Below are 21,554 nucleotides of genomic sequence, written 5' to 3' on the forward strand. Positions count from 1 at the left end.
ACTTCACTACAATGAATACATCTTACACAGTTGGAAAAAATTCCTTTGAGAACCGACATATCAAATATTTCATTCACATCCGATTCGCCCATAAAACATTCATAGTTTTCACTCATTGAACCAAGCTTCTTCTGTGAAGTATTTTCTTTCCCACTTTGACTGCTATGGGCAGGTTTACTTGAGAGGTTAGGTTCACTCACTTGGTTATCGCCTTTATTGTTTACAGTAATAACACATACCTTTGGCTTTCCAACATTTCTCCTTTTCTTAAAAGCCTTCAGAGGATTTCTAATAACTTTACTTTTACTCATTATTATACTTCAACAAAACAGAGACTCAAGAAACAGAATTAATTACGAATATTTTCGAGATAACGACAGAATAAATAAACATGAAACAATCGACAATCACACCAGCGATATATATATTGAACCATCACAGGTTAGCCACAACACATACTTTATCTCACATCACTAAAATGTACCTGATGAACACGGACGTTAATAATAACACCATTTGACAGCAGTTTAACAGCGCCACAGTGGGTCACGCCCATGTAGAACACATTTCAAAAAAAATTTAAAAATAGTTGTAGTCTTCGGAATTGAATAAATTATATATCTATTATAAGCTAATAGTCTGCAGATTCAGAAAACGCAAAAAAGTAAAAATTGAACTTTTCATGATTTTGAGCCCCCTTAAGGGATTTGATCAAGTACATTAAAAACACATGCACTGCAACTGTGTCATGTCGGAGGCAATCACTATTTATGCAGTAGCTGACACACTTTAGGTCTTCATTACCTTTGTAGTAAATGACAAATGGATGTATTGTAGCTTGACTATTTTCCCAATGGAATCACTGCACTGCGTCTTGGACAATAAAGGAGCAATTTTCTGCGAAATCCATGAATATAATGAATTCTCCTGGTTTGAGACCTTCTTTAGTGAACTGCAAATGCTTCCTCTGATGCTTTGCAATGTGGCAGTGAGTAGAAAGGGCCAACAGTTTTGTAACTAATAGTTGAATGAATTCCTCAACTGTCATTTCTCTGGTTTCAAGTGTATCTCTATCAGTGTGAATGCATTATTTGAACTGAATTGTATCCTCAGCATTAATATCTGCAACAGCACTTTCCAAATATTCATTTAGAGCTTCTGTTCCTGCACATACTTCATAGTGATGAAGCATGCAATCCTTTGTTTCCAAATTACAGACAATTTTGCTCAGTAAAATTTTGTAATCTTCCTTCATTGGGCTATTTGCCAACATTAGTTTCACATTCTGATGTATTGTGCAGAGACAAACTGAATGTGAACCAGCTGTGCCTACAGTCACACACCACTTTGGCCTTAATTCACAAAATTTGGAAAATCCAATTTCCGGTCCATTTTTATTGCGGTACGCAACAAACATTTCTTTTAAGTTGCTCAGTAATAAGTATTTCTGTTTTTTAGTCTTTTCTCCATTTATCCGAACAGTAATACAGCAAAATGAATATTTAAACAATGAAGACATAATCAACAAAATTCCAAATTTTAGGCGACATTTTTGCACCTTACCCAAAGAGACACCAAAATGAAAATAAGTTTTTCTAATAGAATGAAATGTGCTCTGTTGAATGGTGTTAATGAATGTAATGTGGTAGGTGTCCATTTTGAGATACATGACTTTGAACACGGGTATATTTTGACACATTCATGTGTTTTAGCAAATTTACAGGATGGTAGCACAATAATTAAACACACAAGCCGGGCCAAAATTTGTGATATACTAAGCATCCAGAAAGACAGTAGTTTGGCAAATGACCAGGTCCATAGCGCACTTTCTCCACTACTTATGCCTCGTTAAACTATGGGGCTAATTTCTCGTGACATGATTTGTTGCCCACTTTGAACTGAGATTATGTCAAATGCATTGCTTTCTGAACTCTACTGGCAACATTTGTGTGTAGAGCACACAAAGTTGTACCACTATACCAAGAAGCTAGAGTCTAGCTCTTTTACATTAGGAACAGTGGAATGCCAAACTTAACGATTTCTTCACGACTTTTCGGTCTCTGTAAAAGTGGTCTTCACGAAAATGGCTCTAGCACCTCAACCAAGTTACAGGTGAGCCTGAAACTTTGCATAAGTTCATGCAGGGCCCTCAGGTATACCCTGTAAAAATTTCATCAAAATTAAAGATGGTCGAGCTGGGAGCCCCAGGACACTTAACGTGGAATGACCCCAGTGCCAGAGTTGGTCAATAGTGGCGAATTTGGGCAAAATATTTTTCTGGTATAGGCCTAGTCACTGACATTTTGACACACCAGCATTACTAATCAAGCATTGGCCTTTTTGTTGATAACAAACAAACCTTAATTTTGTTCATGTTTGTTACTTTTTCATAACTTAAATAAACGGTTACACTGCCTTGAATTTTTATTGGTCCTACAAGGTAACCCAAACTGTTATCTTGTCTTAAAACAATGTTTATTTTACATTGGTCAAAGTAACCGACTGCAGAGGCTACTTTGCTCATATTTTTAGAACATCATAAAATTATAAAGAATAAATAAATCATCTTTGATGTCTTTGCGTGTTACTAGGTGATTTTTACATTGTTTCAGAACATACTAACGTTATTTTTACAATTAATTTTACAAAACTGCTATGTATTCAGTGATTTTTGTTTGAAAGACAGATACGAGGCTGCCTAATGAAGGCTAATTCATTCGACGGTTGCTAACAAAGTTTCGGAACTGCGCTACCGACTAGTGCGCATGCGCGACGCGCTGTTGCGCAAGTCGCTTTCGAAAGAAAACAGTTTCGACTTCCAGGTATGGCGACACGAAACTTGTAGTTGTGTGTGGTTTGAGGTTAGGTGTCTTATCGGTAGTATGCCAAAGTTAAATATGAAGTGGGGTACGGAGCAAATTATTCGCTTCTTGGACATTTATGCTATGCATAGGTGCTTGTGGGATTTCAACGATGCTGACTATAAAAACAAGCAACAACGTGCCGCTGCACTAGAGGCCATCCTGCGCGACTTGAACATGGATGGATTAACGATGCCTGAGCTGCAGACCAAAATTCATTCAATTAGAAACACATACACAAATGAATTACGAAAAATGGAAGCAAATAAATCATCTAGCTATGGAACAGACCGTATCTACAAGACAAAAATTCCATGGTTCGAGCTGGCGGATTCCTTTTTAAGGGAGATTGTTTATAAGAGGAAAAATTACACAAATTTGGTAAGCTGAATTCTGTATTTAGTATATGACGTCACAGCAGTTCATTACACACACTGAGTCATGACATCACGAACAGTTGAATCGATTTTGCAACACGAAATACATAGCCTACTGTACAGACGAGTAATAATAAAAAAAAGAAAGTTATATGTAGACTCAGATTTGGCGACAGTGTTTCACACATAATAGTAGATTTATTGTTTATCGCGGCCTTAACTCCATTCACCAGAAACGTGAGTTGTTCTGGTAACATTGTCAAATGGTTGAAATAACTTCTCGTGTCTCCCGCAGTAATTTCGTTCAACAATGTCGCTGAGCAACAGAGCAGACTTTTTTTTTTTTAATCCAACTACGTCTTTCATTTCTTTACTTACGCAGCGATTTCACGCAAACAAGCATTAACTCCGCCACTAGGCCCTAACATGTGCATCTGCCAAAACTTTCATTTCAGGCAAGAGTCTGGTGCACACAAAAACGACGAAACTCGAAACGTAGGCTGGTGTCGCTACGTCTATCGCTATATACGAAACCGTTTTCGCGAAACTGATTTCAGGAAACAAGTTTCACAACCTAATGACCTCGCAACAGCAGCGTTATTCATCTGTAGATCTCTTTATACTAGGTTATCAAACTATTTACAAGTTTAGACCAATTTAAAATAAGCTAATTCGTATACGCATACATTTACAGACTTCTACTTAGAATCAGTCATTAGATTTACTCTTGGTGTACGTTATTTATTTTTTTATTTTACAAATAGCTTATTGAATAATGTAATGCCACAGATGTTGAGCTCAGGAAGAGGTGTTAGTGTTGTGCTATGCATAGCGTTGGGGTAACTAGTTATAGAAAAGTAAAAAAGAAGGGGGGGGAAAATATAGTGTGAGGGTGTTATGTGGAATGTTGGATGTATAATAATAATAATAATTTGTGTAACTTTTTTTACCAAACCTATTCTCTGTTTTATCTAGGTAATCCTTCAATGTATAAAATGTATTGCATAACAGGTACTTTTTAGCTGCCTTTTTAAATAAGTGTATTTCTGCAATTTCTTTAATCTGTTTTTGTAATTTTTTGTACATTTTTATTTCTTGGAAGAAAATGCTGTTTTGAGTTTTATGTTTATTTTTCCTAGGTAAATTTGAGTCTGGCTCTTGTTCCATGGTCATGGATGGAGCTGTTTGTGCTGTAATTACCAATGTTATTTTTGATGTGTACAACTAACTGGTAAATGTATTCACCTGCTGCAGTTAAAATCCCCAGTGTTTTGGACAGAACTTTACAATGGGCTCAACTACTATTTTTGGTTATTATTCCTATGGCTCTTTTCTGGAGTTTGAAAATTGTGTTCGTATTTTGTGCATTGTGTTCCCCAAAACAGAATGCCATAGCTAAGAACTGAGTGTGCATATGAATGGTATCTAACTAAAAGACACTGCATGTTACACACTGGTGATAGGATCCTAAGGGCATAAAATGCTGATGACATTCTGTTTGCAGGTACCTTTGTGTATTCACACCACTTCAGCTGAGAATCAATATTCATTCCTAGAAATTTTGCATTCGTTACACAGTATGTGGTGTTTGATTTACCAACTCGCCAAGTTTGGCTCCCCTGCAGTTGGCAGGTCTGCTTGATCTTGAGACGGCACCAGTGCTGGTGGTGTGTGTTTTTTTTTTTTTTTTTTTTTTTTTTTTTTTTTTTTTTTTTTTTTTTTTTTTTTTTTTTTTTTTTTCCAGTCCAGGCGTGCGTGCAGTGCAGTGTAACTTGGGAACAATGTGTATGTCGCAACAGATAGTGTGGTGTGTTATTTGGCTTGTGAAACCTGAGTTAGTTATAACAGTGCAACTTAATTTTAGACATCAGTTTCATGGTGAACCACCTACAGCAAAATCTATTCGTCATTGGCTAAAGTCTTTTGGGGAAACCGGTAGTGTCTTAAAAGTAAAATCACCAGGTAGACAGAGAACTTCTGAAGATGATGTTCAACAGATCCGTGTTTTATGTGTTCGGAGCCCAAAGAAGTCATTGGCCAGACGTAGTCCACATTAGGAATGCCTAAAGGTACTGTGTATGATGATATGTGTGGTGGATAGGCAGGGCAGGACCAATACCTCGGCCACCACGGAGCCCAGACTTAACACCACTGGACTTTATCTTTTGAGGCCACATAAAAAAAATGTTGTGTGCAGTGAAAAGATAAGAGACATCATTAATTTACAGGAAAGAATAGTCACGGCGGTTGGGGCAGTTACACCTGAATGTTGCGGAATATGTGGCAAGAAGTGGAATATCGTCTTAATGTGTGCAGGGCACATTGAAGCCTACTAACATTGAACAAAACTTGAAGGAATTCTCTTTCATGATATGTACTCATTGATGCAATTTTTCATTAATGTTTCCATTAAATTTATACTTAAAACTAGGGTGTTCTTTTTTCAAATGCCCTGTATTTTCCTAGAATCATCATTTAAAGCCGGTACTTAAAACTTTGTTAATAGACTTTCGTGGGATATTGTGCATCTATCTTGAAGAGTCTGTCAGTTCAGCTCTTTAAATATCTCTGTGTTACTTTCCCATGGATCAAACAAACCTGTTCGACCATTCATGATGTCTTTCTCCGTATACGTTCAATATCCCCTGTTAGTCCCACTTGGTATGGGTCCCACACACTTGAGTAATATTCTAGAACTGGTTGCACAATTGATCTGTAAGCAATCTCCTTTGTAGACTGATCCCACTTTGCCAGTATTCTATCAATAAACTGAAGTCTACCACCTGCTTTACCCACAACTGAGCCTATGTGATCATACCATTTCACATCCCTACAAAGTGTTACACCCAGGTATTTGTACGATTTGACCTATTCCAACAGTGACTCAGTGGTATTATAGTCATAGGATACTACATTTTTTTTCATTTTGTCAAGTGCACAGTTTTACATTCCTGAGCATTTGAAGCAAGTTGCCAATCTTTGCTCCAGTTAGAAATCTTATCAAGATCTGACAGAATATTTATGCAGCTTCTTTCAGACGGTATTTCATTAAAGATAACTGCATCATCCGCAAAAAATCTTACTTTACTATTAATATTGTCTGACGGGTCAGTAATAGACAACATGAACAGCAAGGATCTCAGCACAATTCCCTGGGGACCAACTGAAGTTACTACTAGATCTGACGATGACTCTCCATCCAAGACAACACGCTCGGTCCTCAATCAAATTACAAACCTAGCTTGATACCCCATATGATCATACTTTTGACAAGAGGTGTAGGTATGGTAATGACTCAAATGCTTTTTGGAAATCAAGAAATACTGTGTCTGCCTGACTACCTTGATCCAGAGCTTTCAGTATGTCATGTGAGAAAAGTGTGAATTGGGTTTCAAATGATCCATGTTTTTGAAATCTGTGCTGGTTGGCATCGAGGAGCTCATTCTGTTCAGTGTACCTCATTATGTTGAAATGTGTTCTTGGATTCTACGACAAATCAGTGGATGGTAGTTTTGTGGATCACTTCTACTACCCTTCTTATAGACGGGTGTGACCTGTGCTTTCTTCCAAGAACTGGGCACGGTTTTTTGTTCTAGAGATCTACTGTAGAGTATAGTTAAGAGAGCAGCTAACTCAGATGCAAATTCAGTGTAAAATTTGACAGAGATTCCATTGGCCCCTGGAGCTTTGTTCAGTTTTAATTATTTCAGCTGTTTCTAAACACAATTGACACTAATACTCATTTCATTAATCTTTTCAGTAATACAAGTATTAAACGGGGACAGTTCTTGGGGTTTTCATTTGTAAAGGAGCATTTGGAAACTGAGTTAAGCATTTCAGATTTTGAAACTTCCTGGCAGATTAAAACTGTGTGCCCGACCGAGACTCGAACTCGGGACCTTTCCCTTTCGTGGGCAAGTGCTCTACCATCTGAGCTACCAAAGCACGACTCACCACGACTCACGCCCGGTACTCACAGCTTTACTTCTGCCAGTATCTCGTCTCCTACCTTCCAAACTTTACAGAAGCAGGAGAGCTTCTGTAAAGTTTGGAAGGTAGGAGACAAGATACTGGCAGAAGTAAAGCTGTGAGTACCGGGCTTGAGTCATGCTTTGGTAGCTCAGATGGTAGAGCACTTGCCTGCGAAAGGCAAAGGTCCCGAGTTCGAGTCTCGGTCAGGCACACAGTTTTAATCTGCCAGGAAGTTTCATATCAGCGCACACTCCGCTGCAGAGTGAAAATCTTATTCTGGATTTCAGATTTTACTTTTCTACAGTCAATTTCAGCATTGCTATCTTGACAGCCACACACATTCCATCAGCATCTCTCTATCTAGAGACCTGTGATTTGCTTTACACCTATTGTTCAGTAATTTCTGTTTCTTTAGAAGCTTTTTTACCATGTCTGTACTATCCAGTGCATGGTCAACTATTCATTTAAACTCAAGCCATAATTCCTCTACATGCTCCTGCCCTGTGCTGAAAGTTTAAATTTCCTCACTGAGATATGACACTACTGAATTTTTACTTAGGTTACTGGACATGTGTATCTTTCCTCATGTTTTAGTTGTCCTTTGTATTTGGTAATCATTGCTGTCCCAACCGCATCATGGTCATTGGTATCAGTTCTGATGTGGACATCCTCATAGAGGTCAGGTCTGTTTGTTGCCATTATGTCCAATGTATTCTTATCAGGAGTGGGATTCCTAACTGTCTGTTCTAGACAGTTTTCAGAGAAGGCAAGTAGTAAAATTTCACAGGATGCCTTATCACACTCACCACTAACAAAACTAATTTTACAAATTAATTGTTGGATGATTAAAGTCTCATTGATGATTATGGAATGACTGGGGACCTTAAGTACAAGTGAACTGAGGAAGTTTTCAGTTACATTGGGAGCTGAGTCTGGTGGGCAATAGAAGGATCTGATTATTTTTTGTCCACCCTTAATACTGAGTTTTGCCCAAACAATCTCACTCACAGCTTCAGTTTCTTACTTGGTGGTTTTGAGTTTCTTGCCCACTGTGACAAATACAGCACCTCCACTTCCCATTTGCCTATCCTTTCAATATACACTCAAATTTACCCCAACCATTTTTCCTGTCAACCAAACTCATCCTTTAGTCAAGTTGTGCCATAAACTTAATGTTTCCCCAATTCTGTTCAGTATCTACTCATTGGTTATGTATCTACCAATATAATAATCAGCATTCTTCTATAGCACCAAATCTCAAAAGCTTCTATTCTCTTGTCTGAACTACTTATTGTCTATGTTTCACTACAGGACAAGGCTGCACTATAGATAAACACCATCAGAAAAGACTCCCTAACACTAAAATTTATAGCAGGTATTAACAATTTTTTCTTTTTTTCGGAAATGATTTTCTTGTTATTACTATCCTACATTAGTTCCTCTCTATTTCAGCTGTCATCATTATTTTGCTGTCCAAATAGCAAATCACATTTACAACTCTTAGTTTCTAATTTCTTACTCCATTTCCCTTAGCACAACTTGACTAAATTCAACTACATTCCATTAACGTTGTTTTACTTTCATTGATGTTCATCTTATGTCAACTGTGTGAACTGCAATAACTGTGGCAAACTTAAGAATTTTAATTTTGTCTTGCTGAACTTCAACCCTCTTTCCATGCTTCTCTCTGGTTTCCTTCACAGCTTGCTCAATGTACAGATTGAATAAGTTCAGGGATAGGCTACAACCCTGTCTCACACCATTCTCAATTATTACTTCCCTTTTATGTCCTTTGACACTTGTAACTGCAGTCTGGTTTTTGTATAAGTTGTACCTTTATTTTATTCTTGATATCTTTGCAGTTTCATACTTTATTCCAAACAACATTTCAAAAATCTTCCTTTAAATCTACAAATGCTATAAATGTAGGTTTGCAGGTCCACAACTAATCTTCTAGGATAAGGCATAATGTCAGTATAGCCTCCCATGTTCATTTATTTCTTCAGAACCCAAACTGATGTTCCCTAAGGTTGACTTTGGCTTGTTTTTCCATTCTTCTATAAATAATTCATGTCATTATTTTGGAACCCATGACTTATTTAACTGATAGTGAGGTAATATTCAATTTTCCTTCTTTGCTAGTATTGGCTTGCCATCTGGGCCCTTGATATCCATATAGCTGCTTCTGTTTTCTCCAAAGGTCATTTTGGTTTTCCTACAGGTGACATCTATCTTCTCCCTAGTCACAGACGCTACTACAGCCTTGCTTTTGTATTCTCGCAGTTCCTGCACAACAATTTTGCATTTCCTGTCAGTTCATTTTTGAGAAATCTGTATTCCCTTTCATTTGCTTCATTTTCATATTTTTTTTTTTTTCATTTCATAAGGTAAATTCAATACCTCCTGTTTTATTCAGGGACTTCTATAAGGCCTTGTCTTTTTGCTGATGTGGTCCTCTCCTGCCTTCCACACACTCTCAAAGCTACCAATTCTTCTTCTGTTGTATTTCTTTCCAGTATTTCCATCAATTTTTGACTACTGCTCCTTTGAAATGCTCAACAATCTCAGGTTCCTTCAATTATCCAGGTCTCATCTCCTTAATTTCCTACCCTTTTGCAATTTATTCAGTTTTAATTGACATTTCATAAACAATAAATTGTGGCCAGAGCCCACATCTGCCCCTGGAAATGCCTTACAATTTTATATTTGCTTTCAAAATCTCTCTCTTATCATTATGTAATCAATTTGAAACATTCCAGTGTCCCCAAGTCTCTTGCACGTATACATCCTTTTCTCATGACTCTTAAACAAAGCATCAGTGATGACTGAAATGTGCTTTGTGCAGAATGCTACCAGGCAGCTGCATCTTTCATTCTTTTCTCTCAGTCCATATTCTCCCCGTTTTTCCTTCTCCTCCTTTTCCACTGTCAAATTCCAGTCTCCCTTAACTATTTGAATAATTCCTTTATCTAATTGTACATTCTTTCAATCTTTTCATTGTCTGTGGAGACAGTTGACGTACAAGCTTGCACTGCTGTGGTGGGTGTTGGCTTCTTGCCTATCTTGGGTGGGATAATGTGTTCACTATGCTGTTCACAGAAGTCTGTTCAAATTCCTATTTTCTTATCCATTATTAGGCCTACTCTTGCATAACCCCTCTTTGATTCTGTGTTGATAACTATGTACTGACTAGATCAGAATTTTTGTTCTCCCTGTCACTTTGCTAATCACTAGTGGCATGAATTTTTCCAACTTTTAATGACTTTTGCCTATTCAGAACTAGGCAGATCAGAACTCAAAGTTCACCGGGTAATTCTTTTAAACCCCTCTTGAAAGCCAACACCTTGCCAGTGTCATGTCTGTTTTTGTTTCCCTCTAGTAATGTTGTTCCATTAAGCATAAATGACAGGAAGTTTAAAATTATAACAATGCAAAAGCAGGTGGGAATTAACATTCTGAACATAAATGGCAAGAAAACATTAATTTCCGGAACATAAAAGTGGGATTATACTGTATGTCAGAAATATCAAGAGTGGAGTGCTATACAGGTGCACCTTAGCACATGCTAGTTCCATTACACACAAAATTGTCAGCTTTTTTTAATTTGCTCAGTCTTTCAGACAAGGCACATAGTACTGTGTACGTACTAAATCTGCCTCCACAATTCTAGCAGTCAAATCCAAGGCAAGGCCGTATAAACTATTTTGGGTCATCCCAAGAATTATATGTGCCCCACCTGGAAAGCGTTTCTGAAGAAGAGAAATTTGTTAACATCGAGTATAGATTTAAGTGTCAGGAAGTCATTTCTGAAAGTATTTGTATGGAGTGTAGCCATGTATGGAAGTGAAACATGGACGGTAAATAGTTTGGACAAGAAGAGAATAGAAGCTTTCGAAATGTGGTGCTACAGAAGAATGCTGAAGATTAGATGGGTAGATCACATAGCTAATGAGGAAGTATTGAATAGGATTGGGGAGAAGAGAAGTTTGTGGCACAACTTGACTAGAAGAAGGGATCGGTTGGTAGGACATGTTCTGAGGCATCAAGGGATCACCAATTTAGTATTGGAGGGCAGCGTGGAGGGTAAAAATCGTAGAGGGAGACCAAGAGATGAATACAGTAAGCAGATTCAGAAGGATGTAGGTTGCAGTAGGTACTGGGAGATGAAGAAGCTTGCACAGGATAGAGTAGCATGGAGAGCTGCATCAAACCAGTCTCAGAACTGAAGACCACAACAACAACAACCTTACATTCACTCCTCACTTATATATTTCAAGAAACATAGAACCATTATGGTTGTCCTGTCATTATAAGCTTCAAGTCCACTACTAAATGTGTCTCGATTAGACCAACTATTACGACACACTGCACATAAAAAACCAACCTTTATCATGAACAGTAACAATTTTGTGGACTTCTTGAAATCAGTTCATGACTCACTCACACATTACACTCACATTATCACCATCAGTGTCATAGCACTCTTAATGGTACTTCCTGTGTGCTTGGTTCTCTGCCTCTGAAATCATTTCCCTGCATCCCTCTGACCGCAACATGGGGATTCTTAATCAGTGCAATAAATTTCTCCCTATCAAAAATTATTTAGCTTAAATGGGATTAAACATACCTACGGAATAGGTATATAGCAATGGGAAACACAGTGGCTACATCCTGCACAAACCTCTTCACAAGTACTTGGGAGGTGTCATTTTGTGAGTTCCTGGGCTAATGGCATTCATGTTCAAGTTCATGGATTTAAGATGAGCCTCAGCTTCTTAATATTCTGGACTAGGGACAGCTAAATGCTGTGTCAGTCCAATAATTTAGTTAGGGCCAAGTGTATAAAGCTATTGATTTTAGATTTTTGCAGAAATGAGTTCTGAAACCAAGAATGTACAAACATTACATTCTGATGTGAACAAGGATCTGCTCTGACTTGGAACATTTTGTTTATCAAATATAGTTAAATTGCTGGTACCAGTTCACAATATAGTGACATTACAAAGGAACAGATTTTGTTTTGCACAGAAAGAAGCTGAAAGAAGTTATTGTTAACACTTCCACAGTGCTGAAGCTTGAAATAATTTTTTTTTCCATCAGTAAGGCTAGGTGCAGAAAAGTGTTGGCATGTAAGTGATGAGTGCAGGTAATAATTACTCTCATAATAATTTTTAAGAGACAATTCATAATTAATGTGAAAAATTTAAAGACATTTCATAAAGACTTAGTGGCAGACTAAGAAAGAAACATTCAAATGATTTGCAAGGTATATGAATTTGACTGCAACCAGTAGTGATTGTTCATCTCAACAATACAATCTTCATTGAAATTAAAAGCAAGTGTATCAACTTTAAAAAGTGCAATAGGAATTCCACTGTTAAACACAGAGGAGAGAGTGGATAGGTGAAAAGAGTATATTGAAGGCCTCTACGAGGACGAGGAAATATCTGACTACTTGATAGAAGAAGAAATAGGAGTCGAGATGGAAGACATATGAGTCTGCTAATAGAGTCAGACTTTATCCAGTCTTTGGAAGACTTGCAGTAAGGAAAAGCAGATGAGATGGATAACATTCCTTTAGAATTTCTGATCTCATTGAGGTAAGTGGCAATCAAGTGACTGTTCAAGTTCACATGAGAATCAATGAGACTGAAGATATACCATCAGACTTCCAGAAAAATATAATCCACACAGTTCTGAAGACAAAAAGACCAGAATTACAGTCCAGTCAGTTGTGTAACATCTCAAGCATCCAAATTGCTGACAAGAATAACATGCAGCAGAATAAAATCAAAAACTGTGGATCTGTTAGGTGCCAATCAGTTTGGCTTTAGGAAAGGTAAAGGCACCTGAGAAGCAGTTTCGACGTTACGCTTGTTAATGGAAGCAAAAGTTAAAAAAAATTAAGCATTCAACAATTTAAAATGATACCAAGAAAAATCAAGAGACATTCACAAGATTTGTCAACCTAGAAAGAGCATTCGACAAAGGAAAACCATGCAAGATGCTCGAAATTCATCTACATCTACGTGATTACTCTGCTATTCACAATAAAGTGCCTGGCAGAGAGTACAATGGACTACCCTCAAGCTGTTTCTCTACTGTTCCACTCTTGAACGGCGCGCAGGAAAAATGAGCACTTAAATTTTTTTTGCGGTTCCTGACTTCTCTTATTTTATCGTAATCATCATTTCTATCCATATAGGTGGGTGCCAACAGAATGTTTTAGCAATTTGAGGAGAAAACTGGTGATTGAAATTTCATGAGAAGATCCCGTCGTAAGGAAAAACGCCTTTGTTTTAATGATTGCCACTCCAATGTCATGCCTGTGGCCCTATCTCGCCTATTTCGCGATAATACAAAACAAGCTGCACTTCTTTGAACTTTTTCAATATCTGCCAGTTCCAGCTGATGTGGATCCCACACCGCATTTTAGTGGATTTCTTTTAGTACTCATATGAATAACTTAACACTTTTCTTTGTTCAGGGTCAATTGTTACTTATGCACCATACAGATATCGTATCTAAATACAATAGAGGGCCTAACACTTCCTTGTGGAATGCTGGATCTTACTTCTGTTTTACTCAATGACTTTCTGTCTATTACTACGAACTGTGACCTTTCTGACAGGAAATCATGAATCCAGTCGCACAACTGAGGTGATATTCCATAGGCATGCAGTTTGGCTAGAAGATGCTTGTGGGGAATGGTGTTGAAAGCCTTCTGGAAACCTAAAAATATGGAATCAATTTGACATCCCCTGTTGATAGTACTCATTACTTCATGAGTATAAAGAGCTGTGTTTCACAAGAACGATATTTTCTGAATCCGTGCTGAGTATGTGTCAATAAATCATTTTCTTCAAGGTTATTCATAATGTTCGAACACAGTATATGCTCCAAAACCTTACTGCAAATCAATGTTAGTGATATGGACCTGTAATTCAGCAGATTACTCCGATTTCCCTTTTCGGGTATTGGTGTGGCTTGAGCAATTTTCCAGTCGTAGGTGCAGATCTTTCTGTGAGTGAGCAGTTATATACAATTGCTAAATATGGAGCTATTGTATCAGCATACTCCAAAAGGAACCTGACTGGTATACAATCTGAACCAGAGGTCTTGCCTTTATTAAGTAGTCTCAGCTGCTTTGCTACACCGAGGGTATCTACTTCTATGTTTCTCATCTTGGCAGTTGTTCTTGTTTGGAATTCAGGAATATTTACTTTTTCTTCTTTGGTGAAGGAGTTGTGGAAAACCGTGTTTAATAACTCTGCTTTTGTGGTACTGCCATCAGTGACTCCACCGGTGCTATTGCGCGGTGAAAGAATTGATTGTGGCTTGGCTCTGGTGTGCTTTTTGTATAACCAGAATCTCTTTGGGTTTTCTGCCAGATTTTGAGACCAAATTTCGTTGTGGAAACTATTATAAGCACCTCGTATTGAAGTACGCCCTATCTTTCAAACTTCTGCAAAACTTTGCCAATCTTGGGGATTTTGCATTCTTTTAAATTTGGCATGCTTTTTTCGTTGCTTCTGCAACAGCGATCTGACCTATTTTGTGTACTATGGGGGTCAGTACCATCAATTATTAATTTATGTGGTATACATCTCTCAACTGCCGTTGATACTATCTCTTTGAAATCATTCCACATCTTTTCTACACTTATATGATCAGAACAGAAGGAGTGAGACTGTCTCTTAAAAAGGCATTAAGAGCATTTTGGTTGCAAATCCCTGTAACTGTCATGATACTCCCTATTTGTCCAGGATTATTTGTTACTAAGAATGCTTTCACAACCACTTGCTTCAAGTGGGCTCATGTACTAATTGTTCAAAATAATTTTCTGGGAAAGCATTTAGTACAATTTCAGATGCCTGCCACCAGCTTTAAACATGTAATCTTTCCAGCGTATTGAGGGTAGTTGAAGTCACCACCAACTATAATAGTATGATTGGGGTACCTATTTGAAATGAGACTCAAGTTTTCTTTGAACTGTTCATCAATTATATCTTCTGAGTCGGGGGTCGGTAAAACGATCCAATTAATAGTTTAGTCCAATTGTCAAATATAACCTCTACCCATACTATTTCGCAGGAACTATCTACTTCAATTTTGCTACAAGGTAAACTACTACTGACAGCAATAAATACTCCTCCACCAACTGTATTTAATCTATCCTTTCTGAACACTGTTGTCATTTGAAAAAATTTCGGCTAAACTTATTTCCGGTTTTAGCCAGCTTTCCATACCTATAACTATTTGAGCTTCAGTGCTTTCTATTAGAGCTTGGCACTCTGGTTCTTTTCCAACACAGCCACAAGAATTTACAACTACAATACCAATCGTTTCTACAACTACCTTACTGTGTTTTACTTGCCCCGTTTTAGACGGATACTCTTTCTGTGGTTTCCTGAGACCCTCTAACACTTACCGTGCGGCTGCCGTAATATAACATCGCGGGCGGAAACGAAGAAAATGCGGCCGCCGTAATATTACTTCCCGCCGCATTCCACATTGTTTTAGGGTTTCAAACGCATTGTTAGCGTTCCCGCTACAACCTGTAGGTCCTGTAATGCTTGTAGTTCATCATATTAGCGCTAGATCGCAGCGCCTAGTGAGGTAATGCGATATATCCGTATATATTTCCGAACGAATTCACGTGTGTTTTTCACGCGTATGTTACGTGTTCTGTGGTGTCCTGTCATTTGTTTACCGTTGATTTTGGCGCTAGTATTTTGGCTTTAGCTTGTTTATCTTCTTTTCACTCACAATGGCGAGTGATGAGGATGCAAAACTTCGAAAAATGATTGAAGAAGTACTTGCTGAACCTACTGATGATAGATTTTTCGGATTTCGATAGTGACAGTGATATCGAAATGCCGGAAAATAACGATAGTCCATGTAAGTCTAACATCTTACTAAATCGATGCAGAACAAGACAGTTCATGTTGCGATTTCTTCTGTTACGTTCTGTATTATTACAGACACAGATTTGTCGTGTCGAAAGAGGCCAAGATAGAGTGACGTTTCACAGGATGACTGGATTATAGTGGTGTTATAACCTTTAATCACTAATAAATTGCGTGGATATACAAAAGTAGGAACACTAGCGGGTTACATGTTACTAACTCCGTATCTGATCTGTCATTCGACTGCCGTGCCGTGACATGCGGCCGGCGCCGTTCATAGCCAGGTGGCGCTCGGCCGAGCTGCGGAGCGCCTCTATCGCCGTGTTCGCGTACTAACGTAGCGGCACTTTTGAATGTCGTGGCACTGTCACAACAAGTGGATCAAACACCAAACATTTTGTTATTTACAGGGTCTCATCGTGTGCTAAATAATGTAGGACTGGGTCAGTCTAGTGAATATTTAGATTTTTTTCCTCATTTTATAAATGACAGGGTTATTTCAATAATGAAGGAACAAACAAACCTATATGCTACACAGAAGCTGGCCACACTGAGAGCTCAAAACAAATTAGGGGCCCAATTCTAGATTCAAGCAGTGGAGGACGATAATAATTGCTGAAACAAAGACGTTTCTGGCTATTAACCTCCACATGTCAATCAGTGAGAGGCCAAGTATGGCCAGTCACTGGTGTAGTGATCCAGTGGTCAGCTGCAATTTTTGCCCCAATATTATGTCAAGGGACAGATTTCAGAATATTTTGTCTATGTTCCATATAAATGACAATTCAAAGCAAAAAAAGAAAGGTGAAGTAGACTTTGATGCCCTTCATAAGATCAGGCCTCTTCTGGATGATTTGGTAAGGAATTTCAAAGAAAGTTATCAGCCAGGTGAAGCGCTAACCTGTAATGAAGGTGTGTGTCCTTTCAGAGGGCGTGTACGTTTCAAAGTTTATATGGCTAATAAGCCAAACAAATATGGCATGAAGCTATACATTCTTCCAGAATCCGAAACTGGGTACATATACAACTTTGAAGTTTACCACGGAAGGGACGATAAACTGGACAACAGTGCTTCTGCAGTGGTAAAGCGATTGCTCGGCTCACTCCAAGGTAAGGGCCACACTGTATATGTTGACAGATTTTACACCAGTGTTCAGCTAGCCGAAGAACTGGCTAGAGCCAACACTGGTCTTGTAGGGACTGTAATGCCAAACAGAAAAGGATTGTCCAAGACTCTCAAAGAGGGTAAACTCAAAAAGGGTGAACAAATATTTCGCCGCAAGAAGGATGTGCTAGCATTGCGATGGAAAGACAAGAGGGATGTGTGGATGATAAGTACCAGGCACACATCCTCAATGTAGCCTGTTGCTACAAGAGAAGGCAATGAGAAGTTGAAACCAGTGGCAGTGCTGGATTACAAACATAAAGCTGGTGTAGACCTTTTTGATCAGCGTCTTTCATATGGAGCACTTGATCACAAAACAGTGAAGTGGTGGGGAAAGCTTGCCATCCACTGTATAATTATGGCAGTTTCCAATGGTTGTATTTTGCACAATTGCATCAATGAGAAGAAACTGAGCACTCCTAAGTTTATACAGGAGGTCTGCACTGCGTTAGTGTTACAGACAGGAGAGAGAATTGAGGGTCCTCATGGATCTGCAACGATTGCTCGATTGTCGCAGAAACATTTTCCGAACAGTGTGTAAATGGCAGAAGGGAAGAAGAAAGCACAAAGACGTTGTGTAGTGTGTAGTGGAAAACAAAAGAACATTACTGGGAAAGCTAGGAGGAAAGATACTTCTTATGAGTGCAGTGAGTGTAATGTAGGTTTGTGTGTCACCCCGTACTTCAAGCTTTAACACACTGTGGTTCACTATGCAAAACAGCTTATGTGTATGTAGCTATGCTTTATGTGCAAATGGTATAACAAATGTCATTTCAGTGTCAAACGATCACTTTCCAAAATTTATTTCTTCTTTAAATTGAGTAAAGTAGTAAAAATAAATTTTTGATAAAAATTTATTTTCACAAAATCGAGGAGAAATCTACAGCACTTCTTGGAAACAGTATATGCCCCATACACATGACTGTTAACCCATGTAAAGTTGAAACCTTGAAGTTTTAAACCATACCTGTAGTTTTTATGTATCTCTAACTAAACGTCCTTTACAGCTATTTAACATCTGTTGAAAATAGAAGAAAGTCAGCCAGCACACACGGAGTGGCAAGCAGTTAAGGGCTTAGCATGGTAAGTGCTAACCTAAAAAACCACCCAGTCCCTTCCACACAGCACCTGCTATCCGTGTAGCTAGTTCCTGTGCGTAGTGGACTCCTGACCTATTAAGCAGAACCTGGAAACCCACCACCTGGTGGCACAAGTCAAGGAATCTGCAGGAGTGAGGTCTAGGGGAAGACAGGTAGTACACAATTTTTATAAAATCCAAGATGAAAAATAAGAATGCAAGACCAAGAAAGAAGTACTAGGGTTGAAGAAGTTGCAAGAAAGGGATGTCCTCTTTTGTCCCTACTGTACAATCTATGCACTGGAGAAGCAATAACAGAAATAAAAGTTCAAGCACGGGATTAAAATTCAGAGTGAAAATGTAAATGATAAGATCGGCGGGTGACATTGCAACCCTCATAATCAGTGATACAGATGAGGTTGAACTAAAGATAGATGAAAGTTATGAGAAATAGCATAAATAAGAAATTGTAGGTCCCAGTAAGAGCTCTACCTAAGCAGCCAATGCTAATGTATGCATCTGGCACTATGTGTGTTGATCTTTCTTTAATGTTAGAAAACAATGCTTGTGAGACCTGAACTACTGGAGCTTCCGTTCACACAGAAAACTGTCAAAATCTATGAATTGGGCTCAAAATTTATCTTGAATCAGTAACATTTACGCAATCCACCCTTAGTGTTTTAATGTGTGCATTAGGATAAATTGCTAGTCAGCTAACAGAAGAGGTGCTTTATAGTTGACAAGCATGAAGAAAAGTGATCTACACTCCTGGAAATTGAAATAAGAACACCGTGAATTCATTGTCCCAGGAAGGGGAAACTTTATTGACACATTCCTGGGGTCAGATACATCACATGATCACACTGACAGAACCACAGGCACATAGACACAGGCAACAGAGCATGCACAATGTCGGCACTAGTACAGTGTATATCCACCTTTCGCAGCAATGCAGGCTGCTATTCTCCCATGGAGACGATCATAGAGATGCTGGATGCAGTCCTGTGGAACGGCTTGCCATGCCATTTCCACCTGGCGCCTCAGTTGGACCAGCGTTCGTGCTGGACGTGCAGACTGTGTGAGACGACGCTTCATCCAGTCCCAAACATGCTCAATGGGGGACAGATCCGGAGATCTTGCTGGCCAGGGTTGTTGACTTACACCTTCTAGAGCACGTTGGGTGGCACGGGATACATGCGGACGTGCATTGTCCTGTTGGAACAGCAAGTTCCCTTGCCGGTCTAGGAATGGTAGAATGATGGGTTCGATGACGGTTTGGATGTACCGTGCACTATTCAGTGTCCCCTCGACGATCACCAGTGGTGTACGGCCAGCGTAGGAGATCGCTCCCCACACCATGATGCCGGGTGTTGGCCCTGTGTGCCTCGGTCGTATGCAGTCCTGATTGTGGCGCTCACCTGCACGGCGCCAAACACGCATACGACCATCATTGGCACCAAGGCAGAAGCGACTCTCATCGCTGAAGACGACACGTCTCCATTCGTCCCTCCATTCACGCCTGTCGCGACACCACTGGAGGCGGGCTGCACGATGTTGGGGCGTGAGCGGAAGACGGCCTAACGGTGTGCGGGACCGTAGCCCAGCTTCATGGAGACGGTTGCGAATGGTCCTCGCCGATACCCCAGGAGCAACAGTGTCCCTAATTTGCTGGGAAGTGGCGGTGCGGTCCCCTACGGCACTGCGTAGGATCCTACGGTCTTGGCGTGCATCCGTGCGTCGCTGCGGTCCGGTCCCAGGTCAACGGGCACGTGCACCTTCCGTCGACCACTGGCGACAACATCGATGTACTGTGGAGACCTCACGCCCCACGTGTTGAGCAATTCGGCGGTACGTCCACCCGGCCTCCCGCATGCCCACTATACGCTCTCGCTCAAAGTCCGTCAACTGCCCATACGGTTCACGTCCACACTGTCGCGGCATGCCACCAGTGTTAAAGACTGCAATGGAGCTCCGTATGCCACGGCAAACTGGCTGACACTGACGGCGGCGGTGCACAAATGCTGCGCAGCTAGCGCCATTCGACGGCCAACACCGCGGTTCCTGGTGTGTCCGCTGTGCCGTGCGTGTGATCATTGCTTGTACAGCCCTCTTGCAGTGTCCGGAGCAAGTATGGTGGGTCTGACACACCGGTGTCAATGTGTTCTTTTTTCCATTTCCAGGAGTGTATTACCATACACAGAATAATTTTCTGTCATTGTATATTATTTTATATCCTTCCCCATATTGAAAGCTACTTTTCTTGATAACTATCAATCTTCTGCTTACGTTCATACCTATGCACATTAAATATAAAAAATTGGAGCAGCATCTTTATTACAATAATTGCTATCCCTTCCAGTACTTGGACTTCTTGAGAGTGACATCTGCGCTAACAATTTCATAAGCACTTCTCTATCCTAAAACTACCTTGATGAAGGATGTACTTGGATATAAGCTCAAGATAACATAGCTCAAACCAAATTGAATGATGTCCCTTCAAAGCAGTGATAGGTAACCATAGTATCACACAGTATCGGCCTCTGTGCCAAAGATACAACCTCTTTGTCATATTCATAGATAAGATTAATATTGTGTATGTGCTACCTCACCTCTTAAAGAGCTTTTCTACCTTATGCCCACATTCTGTAGCATGTTTTAGATCTTTTGATGTCCTGCTCCTTATGTTGTATACTACAATGACTACCACCAACTTTACTTTTCAGAATGGATGTCAACAAACTGTTGACATACCTAGTATATTTTTGCAAAAGATGCATTCCTATGGAATAAGAAGAAATGCCTATGACTGGTTTAAAGGCTATCTGGAAGATCGACAGCAGTATGTCAAATTAAATGAAACTAAGCTCTCAGGTACAGCTAGCACTGTACATTCTTCCATACATACCATAAAGCAAGGTGTTCCCCAAGGCTCCGTCCTGGGCCCCTTGCTGTTCTTACTTTACATAAATGACCTTCCTCACAGCCTACCAGACACAAAAACCCTTTTGTTTGCTGATGACACCTCTGTACTCAAATCTGTGCCCGAACAAATTCTTCAATCTAATATACACTCCTGGAAATGGAAAAAAGAACACATTGACACCGGTGTGTCAGACCCACCATACTTGCTCCGGACACTGCGAGAGGGCTGTACAAGCAATGATCACACGCACGGCACAGCGGACACACCAG

The 21,554-nt window shown here is 39.5% G+C and overlaps 1 protein-coding gene across 1 annotated transcript in view; it reads left to right on the forward strand.

Annotated features, from left to right (window-relative positions):
- Positions 1-2,834: 2,834 nt before the first annotated feature.
- Positions 2,835-21,554, forward strand: part of LOC124621772 — a 66,968-nt gene continuing 48,248 nt past the window's right edge. Inside the window, exons 1-2 of the mRNA XM_047147209.1 lie at positions 2,835-2,861; positions 2,954-3,242. Coding sequence (XP_047003165.1) covers positions 3,039-3,242 — 204 coding nt within the window. The 5' untranslated portion in view covers positions 2,835-2,861; positions 2,954-3,038. The remainder of the gene's footprint in view (positions 2,862-2,953; positions 3,243-21,554) is intronic.

This window comes from Schistocerca americana, chromosome 1 (assembly GCF_021461395.2).
Source record: "Schistocerca americana isolate TAMUIC-IGC-003095 chromosome 1, iqSchAmer2.1, whole genome shotgun sequence".
NCBI lineage: Eukaryota > Metazoa > Arthropoda > Insecta > Orthoptera > Acrididae > Schistocerca > Schistocerca americana.